Here is a 20,626-nt window from a genome sequence, read left to right on the forward strand (position 1 = left end):
GCAGCGAAACAGGCAGAAGAAGAAGTGTAAATAACGGAATCCGACATACGAAAAAGAGACGCAAAAGGCAAGGAGTTGATGAGGGAAAAGACTGACTGGAAGAGAGAAGCGAAAAACCAACGTTTTCAATGAAGGGGATGAAATCCTTGTAAAACAGAGAATACATAGAAAGCCAGACTCCAGATACAAGACCACACCTTTGTGGGTAACAGAAGAGAAATGGACGATAGTCACAGCTCAGAATGAGAGGAAAGAAGTGACCCGGAATGCGTCTTTTCTTTACACACCTCATGCCTGAAGTGGAGAGAGCATCAGACCAGGAGTCTGCCCCGATGCAGAAGGGATTTGAGACAACCGATGGAAAGGAAGGAGCTGGTCGGTTGGAAGAGCGAGGCCCCCAGACGCTGAAGGTGGCAGAAGCGACCGGCAGCAGCAAACGATCAAGAAGCCGAGCAGACTTATCGAAGAGATGTAAGATAGACTTGGGAGATATTTGCGGGGGTGTTGTGAGCCCCACAAGTGTGTTACAGCCAAGCCCCCTTTATGGGAACACCCGGCAGAGAGGAAAGGGAGTAGCTGAGGGAAGTAAAGTTAGTTTGATAAAGTTTCAGTAAACCGCTGGGCATGTCTCCTCGTCTTTCCTTTCCTCCAAGGCCTAACTTGAATCCCGCAAACAGGTACCACCTGCCTTGTAATCAGTTTAGTCACCCACCAAGCACCTTACACGGCCATACACTTCTCTGTGCTTTTAACTGCCAAAAACTATTTCGGGTGTTTTCACTCACTTTAGGGTCGCAAAGGATTGAGAGCTATGCTAAAACTATGGAGTTGTCAAGCATGGACTAGCCCACTTAAAGCCCTATATGTTACTCAATTGCTCCAAAAGAGCTGCATGTGGCCATACAATGACATAGCTCTCAACTCACACACTTTTGGCGGGTGTCACCCGCCTTGTAAAGGGATGACTCACCTGCCAAGCCTCCTGCACGCCAATTCATTCCAATGGGCGTCTCACCCGCCAAAAACAAAATCGGGTGATTTCACCCGCCTTTGTAACACAAATGGTTGAGAGCTATGCAATGACAGAGTTGTATGTCAGAGGAACCGCCTTTTTTCACGACTCCCTGAAACATGAGTAAAATATGGGAGAACGTAAGTCTGTATTGTATTGTATTTTATTTATATAGCGCGCCGAGCCCTGAGACAACTGGGCACTTTCTTAAGTGCATACAGGAATAGCAGTAATTAGAGATACAGGAATAGTACAACACATCATATGCAGTCATAGACATAGTAAAAAAAAAACATCTAATTTACAGTCCTAGAAGGGCATATTTAGAAATCTGCGTTCAAATGGGGGAATTGGTTAGGTAAATCCAATCAGACTGTTGCCTGTTATACAGAACAGAGCCTACAGCCAACCCCCCATCAGAAAAGCCCCTGCGTCAGCGATGACTTGGCAGTATAATGGGTCTACTTTAGGCCAGGTTTTCCCTCCAGCTTGACTGCAATAGACTAAATGCTGGCTCTGCAGAAGCAGCAGTAGACGCCTAGAGCCAGCCCAGCAATGCCTGGTGCGAGAGCGGTTCAGAACGACGGGGGTGGGACCGCTGTCTGCATGACGCATGGCGGGAGGTGGCTAATTAAAAGGAGGGCGTGTGTGCTCGTAAGAAGTCATGCACAGAAAGGGCCTCCAGCCGCAAATGTAATCATTAAAACCAAAGAAGGGCTCAGAAGAACTGCCGCACTATATGCTCCAAACAGGATGCCACCTGGAAGAGGGAGTTTTACACTGAACGGGTTCACTATTTAGAATACTTTACACAAATTAACCATACATTTTCATTAATCTTCTAAAAATTACCGTTTTCTGAAAGTACACGGAAATATATGTTTAGAATGTAATTGCCCATTTAATTTGTATGCATAAGTGTATTACACATTCCTGTTAACATATACATGAATAGGAATGTGTAATACACTAATGCATACATAATAAAATAAAAAAATTAAAATGGAAACATTTCTATGTACTTTCAGGTAACTTTTGGAAATTGTTGCAAACTCTATTCTTTTATTACGTTCAAACTTTGAGGTGGGGCAGTTGGCCACTACACTTTCTAAGATGGCCGCCCCATCTACACATAAGGTAGAAATAACGTCGAAAACATACCGCGGCAGGACGTCATGATAGTCTGTTTTCTCTGCCACTGTCACTATGCCAAAGAAGCAAGACCAGGGGAGGGGAGTGGGCCGTGGGCGAGCTGCGTCACGCCAGGCCTGCGAACCGGAAGTGGCAGGGCGGATGGGAGATTCTCTACTAGGCCCGCCCCCTCTCACAGGGTTGCCGCAGTGAAATTGGGCGCGTATGCGCAGTGACGTTCCTTTTTTTGTTGGAAGGTAAGGGCTAGGCATGGCGCGTGTGGTCTCCCCGCACCCTATGAACCCGTGCGCGCGCCTCACCCGCGAGACTCGTGGCTAGATCTCCAGCTTGCTGCGCGCGTACATTCAGGAGGAGCAAAGCGCGCTCCGGCCTTCAGACTTGGGGCGGGGGACATTGCTGCAGGTAGGACAGGCTCTTGAGAGTGCTGTCTGGCTAAATCCGTGGTTAGTGCCATGGCAGTTGCGGGCTCGTACTTAGTCGTCAAACTCTTCGGGAGTGGACTGTAGGGACTAGTGCCTCTTATAAACGATTAGCTGTGCGCCCGTTTGGGTATGGGGGCCGGGGGGATCTAACGGGTCAGTTTTCGGTGAGTTCCTGCGAGGATTTGACTTTGGAGGCACATTTTTCTTAATGCAAACCTCCCTCCTCCGACTCGACTCACACAGGGCAGGGTGCGGCCTCCATAGCCAGGAGGCCTTTACGTCAATGCAGACCCTTTTTTCCCAGCCTTGTTTCTCGCTGCTCCTTTTTGAGTTTAATATTTGATTGCGAAGGATATATTACGGGAGGGGGGCCGCTCGCGAAGGAAAGCTCTGGGCCAGGCAATACCGTAACCTCACTTCGCTGGACTCGTCTGGTGGACCCCCAGGATGATGGTGCATGTTTCATAGGCCCGGATTAGCCGTGCATTTTATTAGACACGTGGACAGGGCGTCGGCACGAAATCCTGTAACTTTACAATGCCCGTTAAGTACGTAGTGCAAATCAGTAATGTGCTGCTAATCCCCTAGGACTAGATTGGCATACCTAGTCTGATATCCTGACCCGTCACGCACTGGTTTCGCCAGGATTTGGTCTGTAGCCTATAAGGCGTGCACTCGTTTAAAATGTTGCTCTAATATGGAAGTCTTATGATCTGTATGACGTGCTGGCACCGATTCACAGAACGCTCCACGCCCCCCCCCCTCCCCTTATTTTCTACCTAGTTACTTTTGTTGCACCGGATTGAAAGAAATGAAAGAAACGGAATGTTGGTCTGCTACGTTTACATTTCTAACCTCGCATACTTTAGAAGGCGGTGACATTTCTTTAATTTGCGTGATTTGCTTTTTCAGTACTCGTACAAACTCCTCGCCATGGCCGATGACATCGATTTCACCACTGGAGATGCCGGGGCTTCCACCACTTTCCCCATGCAGTGCTCTGCTCTGCGCAAGAACGGGTTTGTGGTGCTGAAGGGACGTCCTTGCAAGATCGTTGAAATGTCAACTTCCAAAACTGGCAAGCATGGTCATGCCAAGGTAATCGAAGATTGGGAAATTGGGGTTCAGGCGTTTAAGCTGGCAATCGGAGGAATCATTTCCTTTGGCTCACAAATATATTATGAACAAATTCCACTTTTACAATATACCTCTTATCTAAAATGTCATTTCAGCGCTATACATTCAAATAGCAGTATACTAAACACATTTTTAGCATAAGTGCAACAATAGAAGTTCATCAAGGTACAATATAACGAACACGAATCTCATTCCAGTCAAACATAATTTCAAAAATTCCTAGAGTGCAACACATACATAAAACAAATATTCATGTTTTGCAGTTGAGATTAGTTATATGGCATGTTAATTTGATCTAGGCCTTTCAAAAGTTAGTCGGCATGGTGCGTTTAGGGCGCTTGTGTATTCAGGTAGTATACTTGGCAGATCATTGATCTGTTCTCCATTTGTGCGCTAAATGATTACAGATGTGCTAGACCTGAATCATCTGTTTTTTTGCTATCATGTTTCCCACAAGTATACATAGACAATTCAGTGGGATTTTGTTACAATTGAGAGTTGTGGGAAATAAGTTTATATTGATCATTTTGGAGTCCACTGTTGACTTCCAGCTTTTAGGTGTATGTGGCTCTTAGACTGATGGGACTTTTTATTTCACTGAAATTAAGCAGCTGTTACCATCCTGCTTTGTTTGTGTGATGCTAGAACACTTTTGTATTGAAGGGAATAACCCAGACCAGGGAATAACACAGACCAGGTTATTATCAATACATATGACACTTGGGTATTGGGATCTGCTGCCTAACTGTGCTCTTAACTGTTGAGACTTGGTGTTAACAGGAAAATTGTGCAAGCCACAGTGAAGGCAGACAGTTCACCAAGTACTTGGATGAACAATTAAGTGAATAAATACGATAAACTTATGCTAGCACTGGGTTAATTGATGTACAAAACTAGTAGCTGTTGAATACAGGCACATACATTATCATCCGTTTAGGGCACACATGGACGGACCTAAGACGCTGCAGGGTGCATTAACCTACATTTCTGCATTCATGTAGTGGCATGCCTGACAAGAGGGTAGGTGTGAAGCACAGTACTGGAGTACAGACAGTGCAAAGTCGTGTATTGCACCCTCTGGCGGCCTTGCTCAATAGAGGCATATGATTGGTTGCTCTATATTAGGAGCTGTAAAATTACTATGGCACGGTGTTTTTACGTTTAAACTTAATACATTTTAAATGAGCTAAAATGTCTATTTTTTAGGTTCACCTTGTTGGTATTGATATATTCAGTGGTAAGAAGTATGAAGATATTTGCCCTTCAACCCACAACATGGATGTTCCAAATATCAAAAGACAAGATTACCAAGTGAGTCTTAGCAACATTCTTGATTTGTATGATCGGTTATGGTCAATTCTGTATATTCGTTTGTGTTGCATTGTTTATACTCTTGTTCCTATTGGACATTTTTTGTACAGTGGAGCTGTCAAAAATTTCAATAGCTATTACACTGGTGAAGCTTGGCATGTCATGTGGTGCGATACCCCTGTTAACAGGATTTGCTCTCCCATGGTCATTACAATTACGTAGCTCCTGTGGGGAACTTCTAGCAGGGGTCGAAATCTATAATCATGAAACATACAACACTCAATGGATGGTATGGTAACGATCAGTCGAATTTCCTTGCTTTCATATTGTCAAGTATCCTCCAGGGCAACTAACTACAGATAGTTCGTCTTTATCATGAGTTTTCTCCTCTATGTTCCCTGAGAAGGTAAGGAAGGCTTTGTCGTAACTAAATGAAGCTCCTGGTTCCAGCAATATCCAATAGACTTCAAAAGTGATTCTGTCACATTAATTAAAAAAACTAAACCAAATTCTCTGAGCGGAGCAGCAACCATTTCCAATCTGCGAAAAAAGCCTTTCTCATCTAATAGCACTCATTAGCTGAAGTCTGGTCATTCTATATTGATTGGAAGATTTGGCTCTCAAATACAGTTGAGCTCAAGCGGTTTACACTTTTGCGGAAACTTTGTTTTGAAAAATCATACACTATCCTACAAATTGTCTTCGATACAGTCCAGCATGCCCAATTCTCACAATTGTAATTCCTGCTACATTAATGCAATTTGCTTATCCCGTAATTATGCTATGGTCCACGGCTGCCTTGGAGGTGAACTTGGGCCCATTTAATATATAACTGTCAGGCAGTGTTGGCTTGGCCCCCTGTTTCCTTCATCCCAGTGGCTACTTATGGGGCTGAAATCTGGGGTTACTTTAATCTCTAAATGAGCAAATTAGACTATTGGGCCTCCCATGTGCAGTTTAGATTAGGTTTAAGATAAAATAAAGAATTATGCAGGATAAGGTTTCAGAATTCGAGGTATTAAAGTCTTGTATTTTATTGGAATCAGTATAAGGTAAGCCTCTGTTGGTGTAATTTGTAGAGTGGGTGCTAGCCACAAGGGCATCTTGCTTGTATGGGATAAAACCACCATAGATCCAAAATAATTTTGACCTCCCTTCTTAATGATTGGGTCCTAAAAAAGCAATTTGATTGCAGTCAAAGGTGATCAGGGGAATACGTGAGTCACTATCAAAGTTTCATTTAGGCATTTTTCTTGACAACTTTTGGGTTCAGGACTTTCCCTGAAATGCTGTTAATGCAAAGTATGCAGTGGGGACGGAATTCTTGATCTAGCAAATCGTGCATCCTAAACTGTTACCACCCATTCCTCCTTCCATGCTTCCTTGAAAGCCCTCCTCTCACTTCTCTCCCTACCTGTTCCTTTTCCTCTTATGCGGACTTCCCCCGCCTTGCATCCTCCATCTAATTCCCATCCTGTCTACTCCCCCTTCTTCACCCATCCTTCTCTCATTTATCTTCAGAGGCTAATTGTTCTGCATACTGTTTTGATGCTTTGATTCATGATTTGTAATTTGCTTCTACTGTTATAATCTATGTATTCTTGTTATAATGTAAAGCGTTGTATAAACATAATAAAACACCTGGACACTGCTAGTTCTCACTGCATGTGTCCAAACGGAATTGGTACCATGAGTAATTCTGTGGGAATGTAAGCAATGGCACCTTTAGGCTGCCTTTTAGTAATTCCTAAAGTAAATCGTGTCTCTGGAAAGATTTCCAATCAAGTCTATTGCAACTCGATATTTAAGAATCTAAGCAGGATACGAGTGATCCAGACTCGTTGAATTACATTTTTGAAATTGAATACCATTCTCTTGGTTTTGGCCAATTTGGAGTTTTGGCGTTCAGTGGCCATAACTGTTCAATGGGTTATGTTGGGCTGTGATCAAACTTGCATGCCGGGTTTTCTTCACTCACAACTCTGCAATACTTTACCACTGAAGGCAACAATGGCCAGAGATGTCCAACTTTTTTCTGTTAATAGTAGGTGAACATTTTGCACAAAAGGCAATTTAATCCCCTACCATGCCATATCACTTTTGGTCTGCTTCCTTGCATGCATGAACACAACCCTTTTAGCACTGTTGGGAACCAAGGTGGTCCATGCTGAACTGAATGATTTGCAGGGACAAATTATGATTTGATGGGCGGCTAAAAGCAGCATGTGGATCTGAGGCAACATCGGTCCGGTAGGAGCTACGTCTGGGTAACTAGTTGTGCACAAGATTTCCGCCCATTTTAGTGTATCCGCTATGCTTGAACTATCCCAGGGATGTGTACTTTATCCCAAACATGCACACCATTATCAAAGCTAACGCACCTATACAAGTGTTTCGAGGGAAGGGAACGGAGGACGGACAACGATCCTATAAGGCCAAGTGTCATTCAGATCACGCAAGTGCATGGGAAGGAGGCAGGGGCGGGGCAGTACATGGCAAAAGACTACTACAATAAGTAGCGACCAGCATGTGGCAAGTGCATGGGTAAGTGCAGGCATCAGGTGTCGAGGGCTGGTAAGGGGACTGTGGGGGATACAGAACAGTCCCCAAGTGCAGGGGTTGCTGGGTGGGCAGTGCAGGTGTGACGCTGGCAGGGGAGGGACCTGGGCCCGAGATCAGAAGGTGTCCAGGTAGCCAGTGCTGTTCAGTTACAGCCAGGTCAGGAGAGGAATTGTTGTAAGTACCATATTGCATCTGGATGCACGTGTGGTTCCACAGTGGATGCAATAGTGAGTGGGGACAGTTGTACGACTAGTGGTCCAAACCCGTGGGGGTGCGTTGTGAGGGATGCACTGGAATTGGCTATTTGCAGGTGGTGACTGGTGTGGGATTGCTTGCAGCAGGAGGTTTCTTAGCAATGTGTTTGTGGTGTAGCAGATTTGCTTTTGGAGCTCAATTGCCTCGCTCCTTCAGTACTTGTTTAAATGGCCTGCATCTTTGACTTTCTAACTTTTAGTTGTCTTCCCCAAATCTCCTGGGATCTATGCTGTTTGCCCACTGTTCAATAGCGGTAAGCTTTGATCCTCAGTGCAATGTCTTTTAGCCCAACCGTAATCCTTCCACCTGAAGACTAGCCTATGCATTTTTTAACCAAGCAGGAAAACTGCTAAACTGGGCCAGTATTTATTGGCGAAGTTTTATTAGTAGAAGTTGCTGCTTGTATCTTCTGCTCGGACTTTCGGTGGCTGTATGCTGCATACTTGCTGTACATCAGTTGCTACTGGGCTCTTTGGGAGAAATGGCTTCAGTAATATTGTCTGGCAGATTAGACTTTCCATGGGGAAAACCAGTATTACTAGCATTTATACATTGTTGGTCTTGTGTAGCAGTTGTGTTTTGGTGGGTGTAGATCACTATTTGTGCTGATGGAACATGCACATTCATCATGAACATCTAGGATCTATGAAGGGTTGTCAACTCTCAGCCTTGAGGGCTGGAAACGTATCACATTTACATGGTATCCCTTATTCATGAGGGGCTTTTTTATACAACGATTTTACATGCATGCACGTTTCTCGGAGGGTTATCCTGAACCTGCCATGCTTGCGGCCCTCAAGTCCTGGCGTTGGGCAGCCCTTATATAATGGGTTAGTTGTCTGATGGTGGGGATCCGGAGGTTGGCTTTGTAGTAGCTTAGTGTTGTGGTAACTGATGGGCCTGACGTAGTTGTGTGGTGCGAGTTGTAGTGAGACTACATTTTATTTGGGGAGTAGAAGGAACGGTTACTTGGAGGGCAATACACACTCGCAAACGATTATGGGGACAATCTAGGGATCAATTGAGCCTGGGGACAAGTTATTTAGGAACACTCTGGCAACAGTGGTTACATTTAGCAAAATGCATGGGCGTTCGTTACAGGGTGTCATTAGGTTGGAATTGCCTGTTTGTGAAGCTGAATCAAGCCGTGCAGAGGGCTATTTAGTTCCTTGGTTTACATACTTGGCCAAAGAGAAATGTACTCTTTATCGTGACTAATATCTGCGAGAGCTTTCTGTGAAATAGTGCATGTCGTGGTAAGCACACATTATTGGCGCAATTCTGCTGCCCAAAGCCCAGCCATGCAGTGACTTATTTGCCTTTTACTGCAAGCCAAGTTTACTTGCTGTAAATGTTAGGTAAGCTTAAAACCTCCCCATACTCGCTATCAAGGTCTAGTACCATGCAAATGGTACTCTCCCTTCATAAAATCTTGCCGATGTGTTCGACTAGTAGCTTTTAGGACCCATGTAGTGTCTCAGTCTGGGTTGAGCGTGGGAGCAGGGAAGCAGCCCACCTATTTTAAAGCCTCAGTGTGGCTTCCAGTCCCCAAGTTGGGACCTCAAGATGGTGATACTGGTATACTCACGGGATTGGTGTTTAAAATGTTTTTGCTGCTGAACTCCTTACCACTCCGTATAGGTGCATAGTTTGGGTACAAGTATCTTAAAATGTGCAGATGTTTCTATTACAGACAACTCCTGACCAATCTTTGCACAAATAATCACACAATCTGAAGTACAGTAACTTCTGGCTTTGTTGGGGTTTTATAGGGACACTTCATGATATTTTGATCTTGAACCTGCAAAATAGGCTTTCATTAGCCAGGAGCAGAATGTGCATATCTGAGGGAACCATGCTTGTGAGTAAGGTACTGCGTATACTTTCATGCGGGTGGGACAATCTGGAATGGCGATCATGCTTGGTCTGCCAGATGCTAGAGGGTTGTGGTGGGCTTGATTTGATGGCGTAGCGGGTGGTCCGATGGTCTTGCTTGCAGTGTCTTGTAGAGATTTAGGTAAACAAGTTGTTACAGCCTTTGTTATGTATACAGTGCTGTATTTCTCGTTGCGTTTATGGGCTCGAACAGTCGGTTTTGCAGAAGTGCATCAATGTTGCTATCTCCTTGGATACACTTTATTGCTTTTGGAGTTTGAAGATACTTGATACCGTTTCCAATAGCAATGGATCCTCCCTGCAAATTTAGGAACACTTCCACAAATCACCCCCATACGAGAGCTTGTCCCATCAGGGGTGCATGCTGTTTGATAGGCTACCGTGACCATGGTTCCTGGCTACATGTTTGTAAAATCACGCAAACTGCATTATAGTCTGGATACAAAGAATGAAGACGGCGGCTGCTATGGTCTTGAAATACTATCCAACCTGTCTGCAATTTAATTTCATTTGAGTGCTGGTTACACGGTTGTGACTAGGGATGTACTGAACCACATATTTGGTATCGGGTTGATTTTGCAAAGTAGAATACAAATGTTCCAATTACGTTTCCATGTTTTTCCTTATCAGATCATCCCTAGTTAAATCATGAAAGGCAGAAAAAATGATCCACCTGGGACAATGTATAGATGTACATATGCTAAGTGGTAGGTTGCAATGAACAAAAGGGATCTTGGAGTAGTTTCCACTGCCCATCTCGCAGCTTGCGTCAGTTGCAATGTTTGCTAGTTGCAAGGTCACTTAGGGAAAATAGTTTCACACCTCCCTTGAAGCACACAGAATGTATACATGGTTTCTGCCTGTTCTTGCAGGACACATGAAGGGAGTGGACTCATTTACTTTGCCATCATATGGCAAACGTGTGTGCCTACTCTTCCAGCGCAGGCTGGATACTGGCTTGTAACTGAACCCGATCACCCGCTTGCAAGCTCTAATGGCACTTGCCAGTTACTCAATCAATGCCTAATTATCCCACCTAATCGCCACACTGGAACACTCACGTGTGTCTACGCCAGATGGTGCACTCTTGCCACACTCACGCCTTACTGTTTGGACAGAATGGCCCATGTTTGAGAGCTGCCAATTAACTAGTTCTCCCACAAAGCATTCACATTTTGGACTATGACATGCGACTGTCTCAGTCCTACATGTTTCCATGCCTGTTGTGAATTTTCAAGATTCTCAGAATTCCCCTAAGGTTAGATTATGCTGCCCCTCGTGATTCTTACTGGTTTTCAATCCTCAGAGGCGTATGCATGGAAAGGGAAGGAAATTAGTTATTGCCAGAAATGTGCAATTGCACTGGCCAGTGCTGATCAGATTTTCTGGTGGGATGTTACTCCCCATTTTTAATAGCTGGGAATACCATTTTTTATGGGGGTTGAATAAGAGCCCCATTCTCAATGGGAGTATTTTATAAGATGCTGAAACAGTTTTAACTGAATATTTTTGGGATATTTCTTTGCAGCTAGTTATTCATGCACACTAAGAGCCCTTTTTACTTTGGATTGTTTAGCAATGGCAGTTTCTTCTATAGGGCTGGGCATGACTGACCTGTCGTATGGGAAGCACAGGCAAACATTTTGGTTGTCCAGATAATCGCCGCCCCCCTCAAAAATGGCCCCTTAGGCAGTGAGCAAATACGCGGTCTACACATCTGCTGAAGAAAGGTGTTATGCAGTCGTAAGGTCTGTGGGTAAGGGCATTTCTCAGGTGCATGGCGTTTATGAGCTGTAGTTTACTCCGCATCCTGGATCTGGGCAGGCCTCGGTGTGCATTGATATTGTGGGCTCGAAATTAATGCGTACATATGTTTTTATTAAATTGCACTGTAGAACTTTGTAAAATTAACATGACAGCAGAGCCAGTAGAGAGAGGGGCTGTTTCTGCCGGTCCCATGAAAAAATTACTAATGACAATTACTGCCACTTGCATGGCCCCCTGTGTGGTTATGTTAGCAGGTGAACATAATACAGAGTCCTGGTGAACTTGATGGATTGGCTTGACTTTTTGTTTAGGCTTATGGTTTATTTATATTGCGCTCGTTCACAAGTGTTTCAGAGCGCGAGAGGAGGTGTCCCAAGCAAAGGAGCTAGCAGGGTCATTGACTAGATGGTTGGAAAGTTTCTGTGGGCAATTAGTGCAGTTAATGCCCGAGTTTCTAGTCTTAACTGCTGACGATGCAGTCAATGATATTTCTGGTGCTAAAGGATCTAGGCACATTTCAAATCATGGTGTTTGGCTGAGGAGCTCCTGAATTTTGTCTTTTTAGGATCGTGTCCCGAGTGCAAACTTATTGGGTTCATTCCGAATCTTCAGATGGAATGAAGTCTTAGTCCACCAATTTGTATGAACAGGCTTTCACAGTAGTTAATGTTGCTGGCCTTGTGAAAGTGTCTACATGTAATTTTGTGACGTTAACATTGAACCACTTGAAAGTTGAAGCCACTATTGGGCCTTGGGTGAAACTAAGCCCATCGGCAGTTAAACTGATGGCCAGGGTGTAGTTTTTGGACAGGCGTAGTTTTTGGACCCAAGTCAATTGGTATAACCTGCAGCAGTTGCAAAAGACAGAACTGCAGTGAAGACAATGTTTAGTAGCGCATGCCATAAGTTGGAACGCTATATTTCCTGGCTGAACGCTCATAATTAAGAATTCCACTCATCCCACCATATGCAGAGTTAATTTGGAGAAATGTGTTGGGCAGGTTATTTAAGGGTTGGCTAGCTTACTGTTTCCTGATTGTCACTAATCCCAAAGCCACCTGGGATCTTAAACCATGGTTCCTAGTGAGGACAACGCTGCAATCTTAGGGATTATGATTTAATTGAACTGAATGTAAGGTTCCGGCTGAGACACCATTAGAGGCCTTACTTCATTGACTGTATGGATTGTCATGCATTTTATGAAGCTTCTCGATTTTAAATGGTTTCAAAAGCAACCACCAGACAGCTCCAATGGTGCAGTATTCACACATGTTCATTCCTGCACCAGAATAATTAGCCATGGGAAACGGTGGGCAATCATAACTATTTATGGGATTTGGGCGCCTGTTTTGGCAGAATCCCATTTAGGTGCCAGACGAGTATCCGTGTATGACAAATTATTGAAACCATACCCCACATGCACATGCTCTCTTCATAATCAACCACGTTTGAATAACAGAATATGGGCTGCACCATGGTATGATGGTGTAGGTCGAATGACTCCATAAGGCCTACCCGATGCTGCTAAAAAGGAAACGAGAATTCAGTCGGTGGGGTCAATTGTAGTACGGAGTCCAGACGAATAATGCAGAACAGTTCTGGAAGCTGGTGGCTAGAGACTTTGAGGAGCCTTGTGAAAATAGGGCTGAGTATATCTCGGCTGAATGCGACCTTGGTAACAGTTGCTGAGCGCTGAAGAAAATTCTGCAGAGGTTGCCTGGATTTAGCAAACCTTGGTGTCGGGCATAGTATCAGATCCCGACGGGATGCACTCTAATCATTAAGGGTTTTTCAGACTGGTGGGCCACTATCCTATCAAATATTTAATGCAGTGAATTTTCCTGGGGTATTGCCTGGGTCCCAGAAGGGGGACTATGACCCCAACTGCTATAGAGCTATTTATTGCTCGATATTCCAGGAACTGCATTCGCTAAATGCCTACTGTTGAGGATTGGTTTGACTCATTCTGAAACCATCCCAGGCTGGCTTCAGAAGATGGTATTCAACCATTCATTTTGTGCTCTATAGTTGTGGACTTCATCGACCTGGAAAATGTCTTTGATTCAATCCCAGGGCATACACTATTGCAACTGTAAACGGGATATGCCTGCCCCATTGCACTGTGCAGATCTTTTCACTGGTTACATTTTGATGTTTTCATATGAATTAAAGTGCTTTGATTCCAAGTCGACTCATTAGTAAAATGTTCTAGTGTCTATTCCAGTTGTTGCTGCTTTTATTTGAATGCTTGTGGAATTGCAGGGTAAGCTAAAATACTTTGCTTGTGGAATTGAGTTTTACCACGTTGATCAGCATGAGTGTCCAAAAGTACCCCCTGGATTCATAAGATTGTATACATCCTAGGCAGTTCCATTTAAATCTCCCGATAGAAGCACTGCCCATGCAAGCTAGAAAACCAAGTGGGCTTTTATGGTGCCAAATGCAGACATGTCTGTTATTGCTTTGTAATCCTGTGTGCATGGTCATCATTCACCATTACCACCACTGGTGGTCTCCAGGTGCACGCGTGGCTCTTGAAGAGGGTAGGGTGTGATTACTGGGGGTTGAGTACTGGATGGGTTCTGAACTATGAGAACTGCATCTGCGTGCAGTAGACTGGCTGTCCTGCCACTTGGGCACTAGCTCTTAATACAATTTCATTGGCCAATCCCGTCCCCGTTTGCGCATCAATAAATTGGATACAATTGCTTCTGGGTGTTGTAAGTTTAACAACAAAGACACATGGTTAGTCTACTGCATGGCTAAATCTTCCCATATTGACGCACAGCATGTCTTCACTGATCTGAGGCATGGGTAGTCTGTATCCAGTAGTAGACATTTTTTGGGGGTTGGGGGGTAGGCACTACCATGTAAGTTGCCTTTGTAGTGGGTTCAATCGTCTGCTTTTGTAGCACACTTTTACTTTGTGTTTTGGTACGTGTGTCTCTTATAAACTGTTGCTCATTACATGTGTGGGAAATTGTTCCTACGGTTTCTGCCTTAAAATGCCATTTCTGAGAAGGGATTATGCAGTGTGGTGTACCATGGACCTTTTGGGCTATTGCCCTAGATTGGGTAATTACCCAACGGGGGGTGGTGGCTGATCATGCACACGCTTTGGACACATGGCATCAAATGCATTCTAGTTATAGCACACCTTCTAATGCTCTGCACCATGTACTTTGCAGGCAAGCCCTTCAACCCAAAGGAATGCCCTGCCCCAAATGCTTAGATTACTTCTGGACTACTCCAGTGCAACACCAAGATTAGAAGTGATGTTGCATCTCCAATTGCTATAAACCTCTTACTGGGCACCATATTTTGGCACACCATATTCTACTGATCATTCTGGTCTGTCCACATCAGAAAAGTTGGGGCTTCAGCTGCTTTTGATCAGCCTGTGAATACCGTACTGTAGTGTCAGACATCTGTCTTTGGCTTGTGCAGGAATGGAAATTAATGATGGTAAAGCAGGAGCTAAAAGCAACTCTGGGGAATCGAGCATTAACCAGTGAGCAGGTACTACCTCATGAGCAGCTAGTACAAATGCTCTTGTACAATTAATCTTAGTTGACTGTATTGTGACTTGAACATCCAGACGCTATAGCTACGGCCTCTGCAAATAGGAATGTCAGTCCCACATACTTGGTCTGCACCCAGCAGATGCTGCAAGGAATTTGCCTTCAAGAGACTTAAACCAGCAAATGGGGTAAAAATGTTTCCCCATCTGTGTGGAAGTACACAATTGATGACGCCCCATTGAGTGCACTCCGTGTAGCTCGCCTTCCCTAAATGATTGCTCCATCGTGGTGACAGTCCAATCTTTCAGCCAGTTGGGAGTTGGAAGGGGGGGGGGGCGGGTCTGCCATATCTAGGCTTTTAAATACATGGTATTTAAAACTAACTTCCTACTCGTTTGGAAGAGTCGTCCTGTATGTGCCCAAGCTTCTGCAAAAGTGCCCATATTCCATCGGTGTAATACAGCCCAGAAGTTGCTGATGGGCAACCAGTTTTGCTGGGGTGCCCCGGGATATTTGCTTGACAACAGATTAAGGGTTGACTATTCTGAAAACCTGATTTAAGCAGCCTGTAGGTTGCCTGCCGTTTTCAGTTAGTCTACCATCTTAACACTGCACTTACTGCAAACCTGCGTTAATTCCATTGCCGGAACAGAAAATTGATACACACGTGTTTGACCCTTAGCCCGTACTTGGGAATTGCTAGCAGGATGGTGTCAACTGGATTTTGCCTTTTCTCTTTATACATAGCTATATTGTCTTTCTTTAGTCTTGAGGAGCAGATACATATAAAGCAAGGTGCTTTACGGTGGCATAAAGCGCTTAATGTTGCTGGTTTAATTTTGAGTTTAGTTTTCCTGAATTTATAATTTGCCAAAACCTGTCTGAGGCAGTGTTGCTATAGACCATGCCAAGTTTCAACCATCACTCAGCAATGGGACATGGTCTGTGTTTATGAGCCGTCCCAGTATACAAGGCCTCCCACCATGAAGGCATGCTTTACGTGAAGTTTGCCTGCCCGTCAGTGGCTCGAACAAAGCAATCTGAACCTGTCGCACATCTGCCTGTTAATGGGTGATTTTATTCGAACTAGCGCGCTCAATGTAGTGGGGTGGGCGCTGTAAATTTGCCTCGCGTGCACCTTCATTGTGTGCTCGAATTATAAAACACTTTGGACCTCGAGGTCCAAGCCCATGAGAAGGATAACCTAGATCATGGTTTCAGTGTGTATTGCGTTGTATACCAGTCTCGGGGTGACCCTCAATGTTTTCAAACAGTTGGCAGCTCTGATTCTGACATTTACTTGGTATCCTTCCTCAGTATTCACAAAGCCACTCTTCAACAATGTTGATGCACTTGGTATAGTGTATACGAACTATGCTGATGACATTCTGGCTCCTATGACCAAGATGCAAAGGCTCTACTTAAACGCCACGATCCAAGCCTGGATGGCGGCAAGCAGCCTCTGCGTTAATGGGGACAAGACCGAGATTCTAATTCTCGGTCAAAGGGCCACTCCAGCTAAACTAGACTGCCTCTATGCTAATTTTAACATGGACTGAACATCCCCAGATGGGACCATATCTCCCAAGCCAGACAGGCAGTTCACTGACTCCCAGTGAAGGACCGCCTTACCTTTAAAATCCTCGCCATCACTCAAAAATGCCTTGCCTCAGCCTCATACTGATCAAATATATCCAGAACCACATCCTCTCTGCCCACAAGAACACGCTAAACTCTGGAACTCGCTCCCCGCTGCCCTCAGCTGAGACTTCCCTCCTTGCTTTCCCGGGAAAACTTGAACTTCCCTCTTCAACTAACACCTACTCTCCATTCCCCCCATCCTTGCTCAGAACCACACTGAAACTACATGCCTCCAACCCCAAAATGTAAATTGTACTGCAAAAAATGTAAATGGCTAAGTTTGTGCTCACTTTCTGTAACAAGTGCCACGGGCTGTTCTGTACAACTTATCCAGTCCCTGATGTTAGACCTTTTAGGATGGAGGCCATTCACATGCTACTCTGGTTCTATAAGCATGCTTCCTCCCTCCTTATCTGCCTTTCCCCTGTACTCCCCAGACGAGGTTTCTAGACTCCCCTGACAAGGTATCTAGACCAGTCTGAGCTATGAAAGTCTCCTCCCCCTACCATGTCCTCATCTTACTTTCTCTTCTCTTTGACACGGTAAACCATACCGTCCTGCTCAACTGCCTCTGTGATAACCTGGGCCTCACTGGCTGACCTTCGCCTCCAATTGACCCAAGTCCAACTTGGGTCCTTCCTCTCACTCTCTGGTATTACCCAGGGGTCTAACCTCTCTCCCTGGATTTTCATCCAATACCTGGCATTCTTGCCTACCGCTTTGCTGCCCTCTGCCCCGACTTTCAGTGCTATGCAGATGACACCCAGCCCATCTTCAGGCTCCCTTCTGCCACTTCTCCTTCTCTCATCTGTCTTTCTGCTATCCAGGAGTGGTGTGCCGCCAATGATCTCTTCGTTAATGCCAGTAAGACCTAGATGCTCCTCATCGGCTCCCTCCTTTCCTGTCACTCTCTGGCCGGCCTCCCATGGCCCTCTTCCCCACTCCCGCCTGCAAGGCTAAAAATCGTGTGGTTATCTTGGTCTCTGCACTTTCATTCTCGCCTCACATCTGTCACACTACCAGCTGCACCTCCTCAGAGGTATTCTTCCTTCTCACGTTCCCCCAGAAGCTCACTGTCTCCAGAACTCTGGTTTTCTTTAGGCTTGACTGAGAAAACTGTTGGGACCTCCATACCTTCAACTCGCTCTTCGCTCATCCAACTCCCTCAGTGTCGGTCGCTTCTCCAAGCAGCAAGTTGGTGGTAGATCTTTCTTCGGCAGGGCCCTCCCTCTGGAACAGCCTCCCGGCCCCTCTGAAACTTGGAAGCACCCCAAGACCTTAATCTTCGCTTCTGCTTTCACTCCCCTGCTGATCTCCTGACTGAATCCGAAACTGCACTGGTTACCTGGCTACCCTCTGTCCTGCCAGTTGTACACCTGCACTGCCCCGCTGGCAACCCTGCACTTGGACTGTTCTGTACCCCTGCAGCCCCGACCTAGCACTTCGACACCTGATGGCTGCACTACACTTGCCACCTGCTGATCGCAATTTATAGTGTCTTTATCTTACTGTTGTACTAACCCCCCCCTCCTTTGTGCGATCTCAATGTCGCCTGTCCTAGTAGGATCGTTCACTTTGAAACACTTGTTTATAGGCGCGTTATAAATGCCATGTATCAGAATGTTCAGTTAAGTCTAGCTTTGTAGGGCTGGCTTGCCCTTTAACATCTGGCATGTAACTTATTAATTGGGACGATCCAAGGAGTGCTTAATGGTCTTTGTTGTCATGGTCCAGCTGACATCTGAACAGTAATGTTGCATTCCCATCGTTATAGAGGCATTTTATCTGTTTTGCAATGAATTTCCCTGCCTGATTTTTACATTTCTGAATCCTTTCCTTTAATGTCAATTTTCTTATATAGCTGATTGGTATTTGCGACGGCTTCTTATCCCTTCTTACTGACAGCGGCGACGTCCGTAATGATCTGAGGCTGCCAGAGGGTGACCTTGGAAAAGAAATTGAAACCAGATATGATGGTGGAGAAGAGATGCTGGTAAGTATATCATAGACAGGTGGTATCCTATGGGTGCGAACAGTATTAAATATTACAAGACTGAGAATGGTGGTTGCTGGTGATGCGTTTATTTGAAGGGGTAAACCGACTCCTGAATCTGGTCAACAGTTCAAATTGGTGCTGAAATGGTTGCGCTTTGACTCTAGATGCAAGCCATTTGTATCCTAGAATATTCAATCAGCTGCACTAAATCCGAATACATTCTGGCGTAATGGTGCAACAGGAAAAGTTGAAATGGCACCATTTCCTTCTTGGAGCTATTTTGTTGCATAACGTCATAGGCCTGAAGGTGTAAGCCAATTCAGATTATAGTGACCTGTTTGGTCATGGCAATTTGAACTGAACACTTCTAATATTTAACTGGCTTACCCCTACGCCTCGAGTTGAATGTAACTTTACTGTTCGAACCAACATTCGAGATTTTAACTTCAGAATTTCACTGCTTGGTCTTAAATTGCAGTACATTTCATGTATGCACTTGGATTCCTTTTCTCCAGTTTCTGATAACCATGCGCTTCCAGGGGTTGCACTTCATGTATTTTAGTCAATTGTGAATTTGTTTTAACTATTTTTTTTTCTACATTGCAGATCTCTGTCCTTTGTGCAATGTCTGACGAATGTGCTGTAGCCATCAAGGCCATGACCAAATAATCGCGTGGCTGGAGTAGCAAACTCGGTCCAGAAAACAACTCTTAAGAATTGGTTTCCGAATATGGCCTTCACAAACAACCTCATTTCCTTTTGGATTGTTTCAAAATAGTGCTGGATTCTTAATGTTGCAGGTTAACTGGCAATTTCGAATCACTGAGGTTTTAATTTCATATGAAATCTTCAAAGTGGTCTTCCCTTTATCATTCCTATAGGTGTCAAGTTTGTGGGTCCAAGAAACCAGATCAAGTGTCATTCGTGGATGTTTTACAGTATTTCTTAAGTATAATGTACTTCACATGGACAAAGTATTGGGCTTTTAGTTAATTGGTGAATGGCACCTGGGGCTTTAAGGTAACTTAGCACTGGTTAAAATTGTATTAAAACTACCGTACGATAGCTGAACGTCATACTAAGTAGCTGAAAGGAGCAGTGCATATATGGAATGTATGGATTGCATGAAACCAATTAAAGGTGAGCTGTAACGTGCAATTTTTGGCCTGCAATAGATACTCAAGTGATTTCAAAATGCCAGTTTGCCCTGTCCCACTTTCCCTGCCCCTTCTCCCTCCAAAAAAGTTATGGTGGCTGTGTGCAACTAACTGTATTACCTCTGTTGTACTATATGCCATTTGTTGGCTACGTTTTGTAACTGTAAAGTGGTGTCACCTGCATTGATCTAGAGGAGCACTCGGATTGTTGAATTGGTGCGGCATAGCGGGTATCAAGTGGCACAAATGAGGGATAGTTATTAAATTACAGATTTTCACTCGAGGCCTTTGTCATCAGACTGAAAAATAAAAATAAAAAAATGCAGTTAAGTTGCTTTTTTCTTTTATTGTATTTATCTTGACTTATTAAAAATAAGTAAATGACTTCCCAGGAACTTGTTTGCAGTGCTTCCAGTGTTTTTCGAGTTTGGATTCCAAATTGGCGATTACAAAAACTTAACGTTTATAACTAAGGGGCGGGATAATTATCCATTTTTGTTTAACTTGAGTTTCCAATAGGAAACAATGTAAAATGTCAGCTTCAGTAGAAGTTTATATACTTGCATTACACACGTCAAAAGTCATATGGAATCATGGTTTGCATGCTGAATTATTAAACATGTAACAGGATTTGTTAGACCAGTACTTGTGTTAGTGGGTTTGGTAGTTTCAATGTTTGAGCGATTGCGTTTTGGTTTGTTAAATTAGATTGTTTTTCTGTAGGTCGTTACCATGCAGAAATGGTGCATCTGCGAGACTGCTATATATATAAACATTGTGCACCTTTTTCATTCAGT

General features: G+C 44.3%; 1 protein-coding gene across 3 annotated transcripts; it reads left to right on the plus strand.

Annotated features, from left to right (window-relative positions):
• Positions 1 to 2,179: 2,179 nt before the first annotated feature.
• Positions 2,180 to 20,224, plus strand: EIF5A2 (eukaryotic translation initiation factor 5A2). Of its 3 annotated transcripts, none has more exons than XM_069618758.1 (5): positions 2,180 to 2,400; positions 3,499 to 3,684; positions 4,930 to 5,034; positions 18,538 to 18,669; positions 19,279 to 20,224. In XM_069618758.1, the coding sequence occupies exons 2-5, from the start codon at positions 3,520 to 3,522 to the stop codon at positions 19,339 to 19,341; spliced, it is 465 nt and encodes a 154-aa protein (XP_069474859.1). In that variant the 5' UTR covers positions 2,180 to 2,400; positions 3,499 to 3,519; the 3' UTR covers positions 19,342 to 20,224. The 3 variants fall into 3 exon arrangements, with proteins under 3 accessions (XP_069474859.1, XP_069474860.1, XP_069474861.1); XM_069618759.1 differs by having other exon boundaries at positions 2,375 to 2,566; XM_069618760.1 differs by lacking the exon at positions 2,180 to 2,400 and adding an exon at positions 2,587 to 2,607.
• The last annotated feature ends 402 nt before the right edge of the window (positions 20,225 to 20,626 follow it).

Source organism: Ambystoma mexicanum, chromosome 10 (genome assembly GCF_040938575.1).
Source record: "Ambystoma mexicanum isolate Mex_15411 chromosome 10, UKY_AmexF1_1, whole genome shotgun sequence".
NCBI classification, from domain to species: Eukaryota; Metazoa; Chordata; class Amphibia; order Caudata; family Ambystomatidae; genus Ambystoma; species Ambystoma mexicanum.

Excerpts from the sequence above, each read along its gene's own strand:
- EIF5A2 (XM_069618758.1), top strand. The coding sequence starts at position 3,520 with ATGGCCGATGACATCGATTTCACCACTGGAGATGCCGGGGCTTCCACC. Across the intron at positions 5,035-18,537 it reads TCAAAAGACAAGATTACCAA|CTGATTGGTATTTGCGACGG; the intron begins GTGAGTCTTAGC and ends TTTCTTATATAG. Across the intron at positions 18,670-19,278 it reads ATGGTGGAGAAGAGATGCTG|ATCTCTGTCCTTTGTGCAAT; the intron begins GTAAGTATATCA and ends TCTACATTGCAG.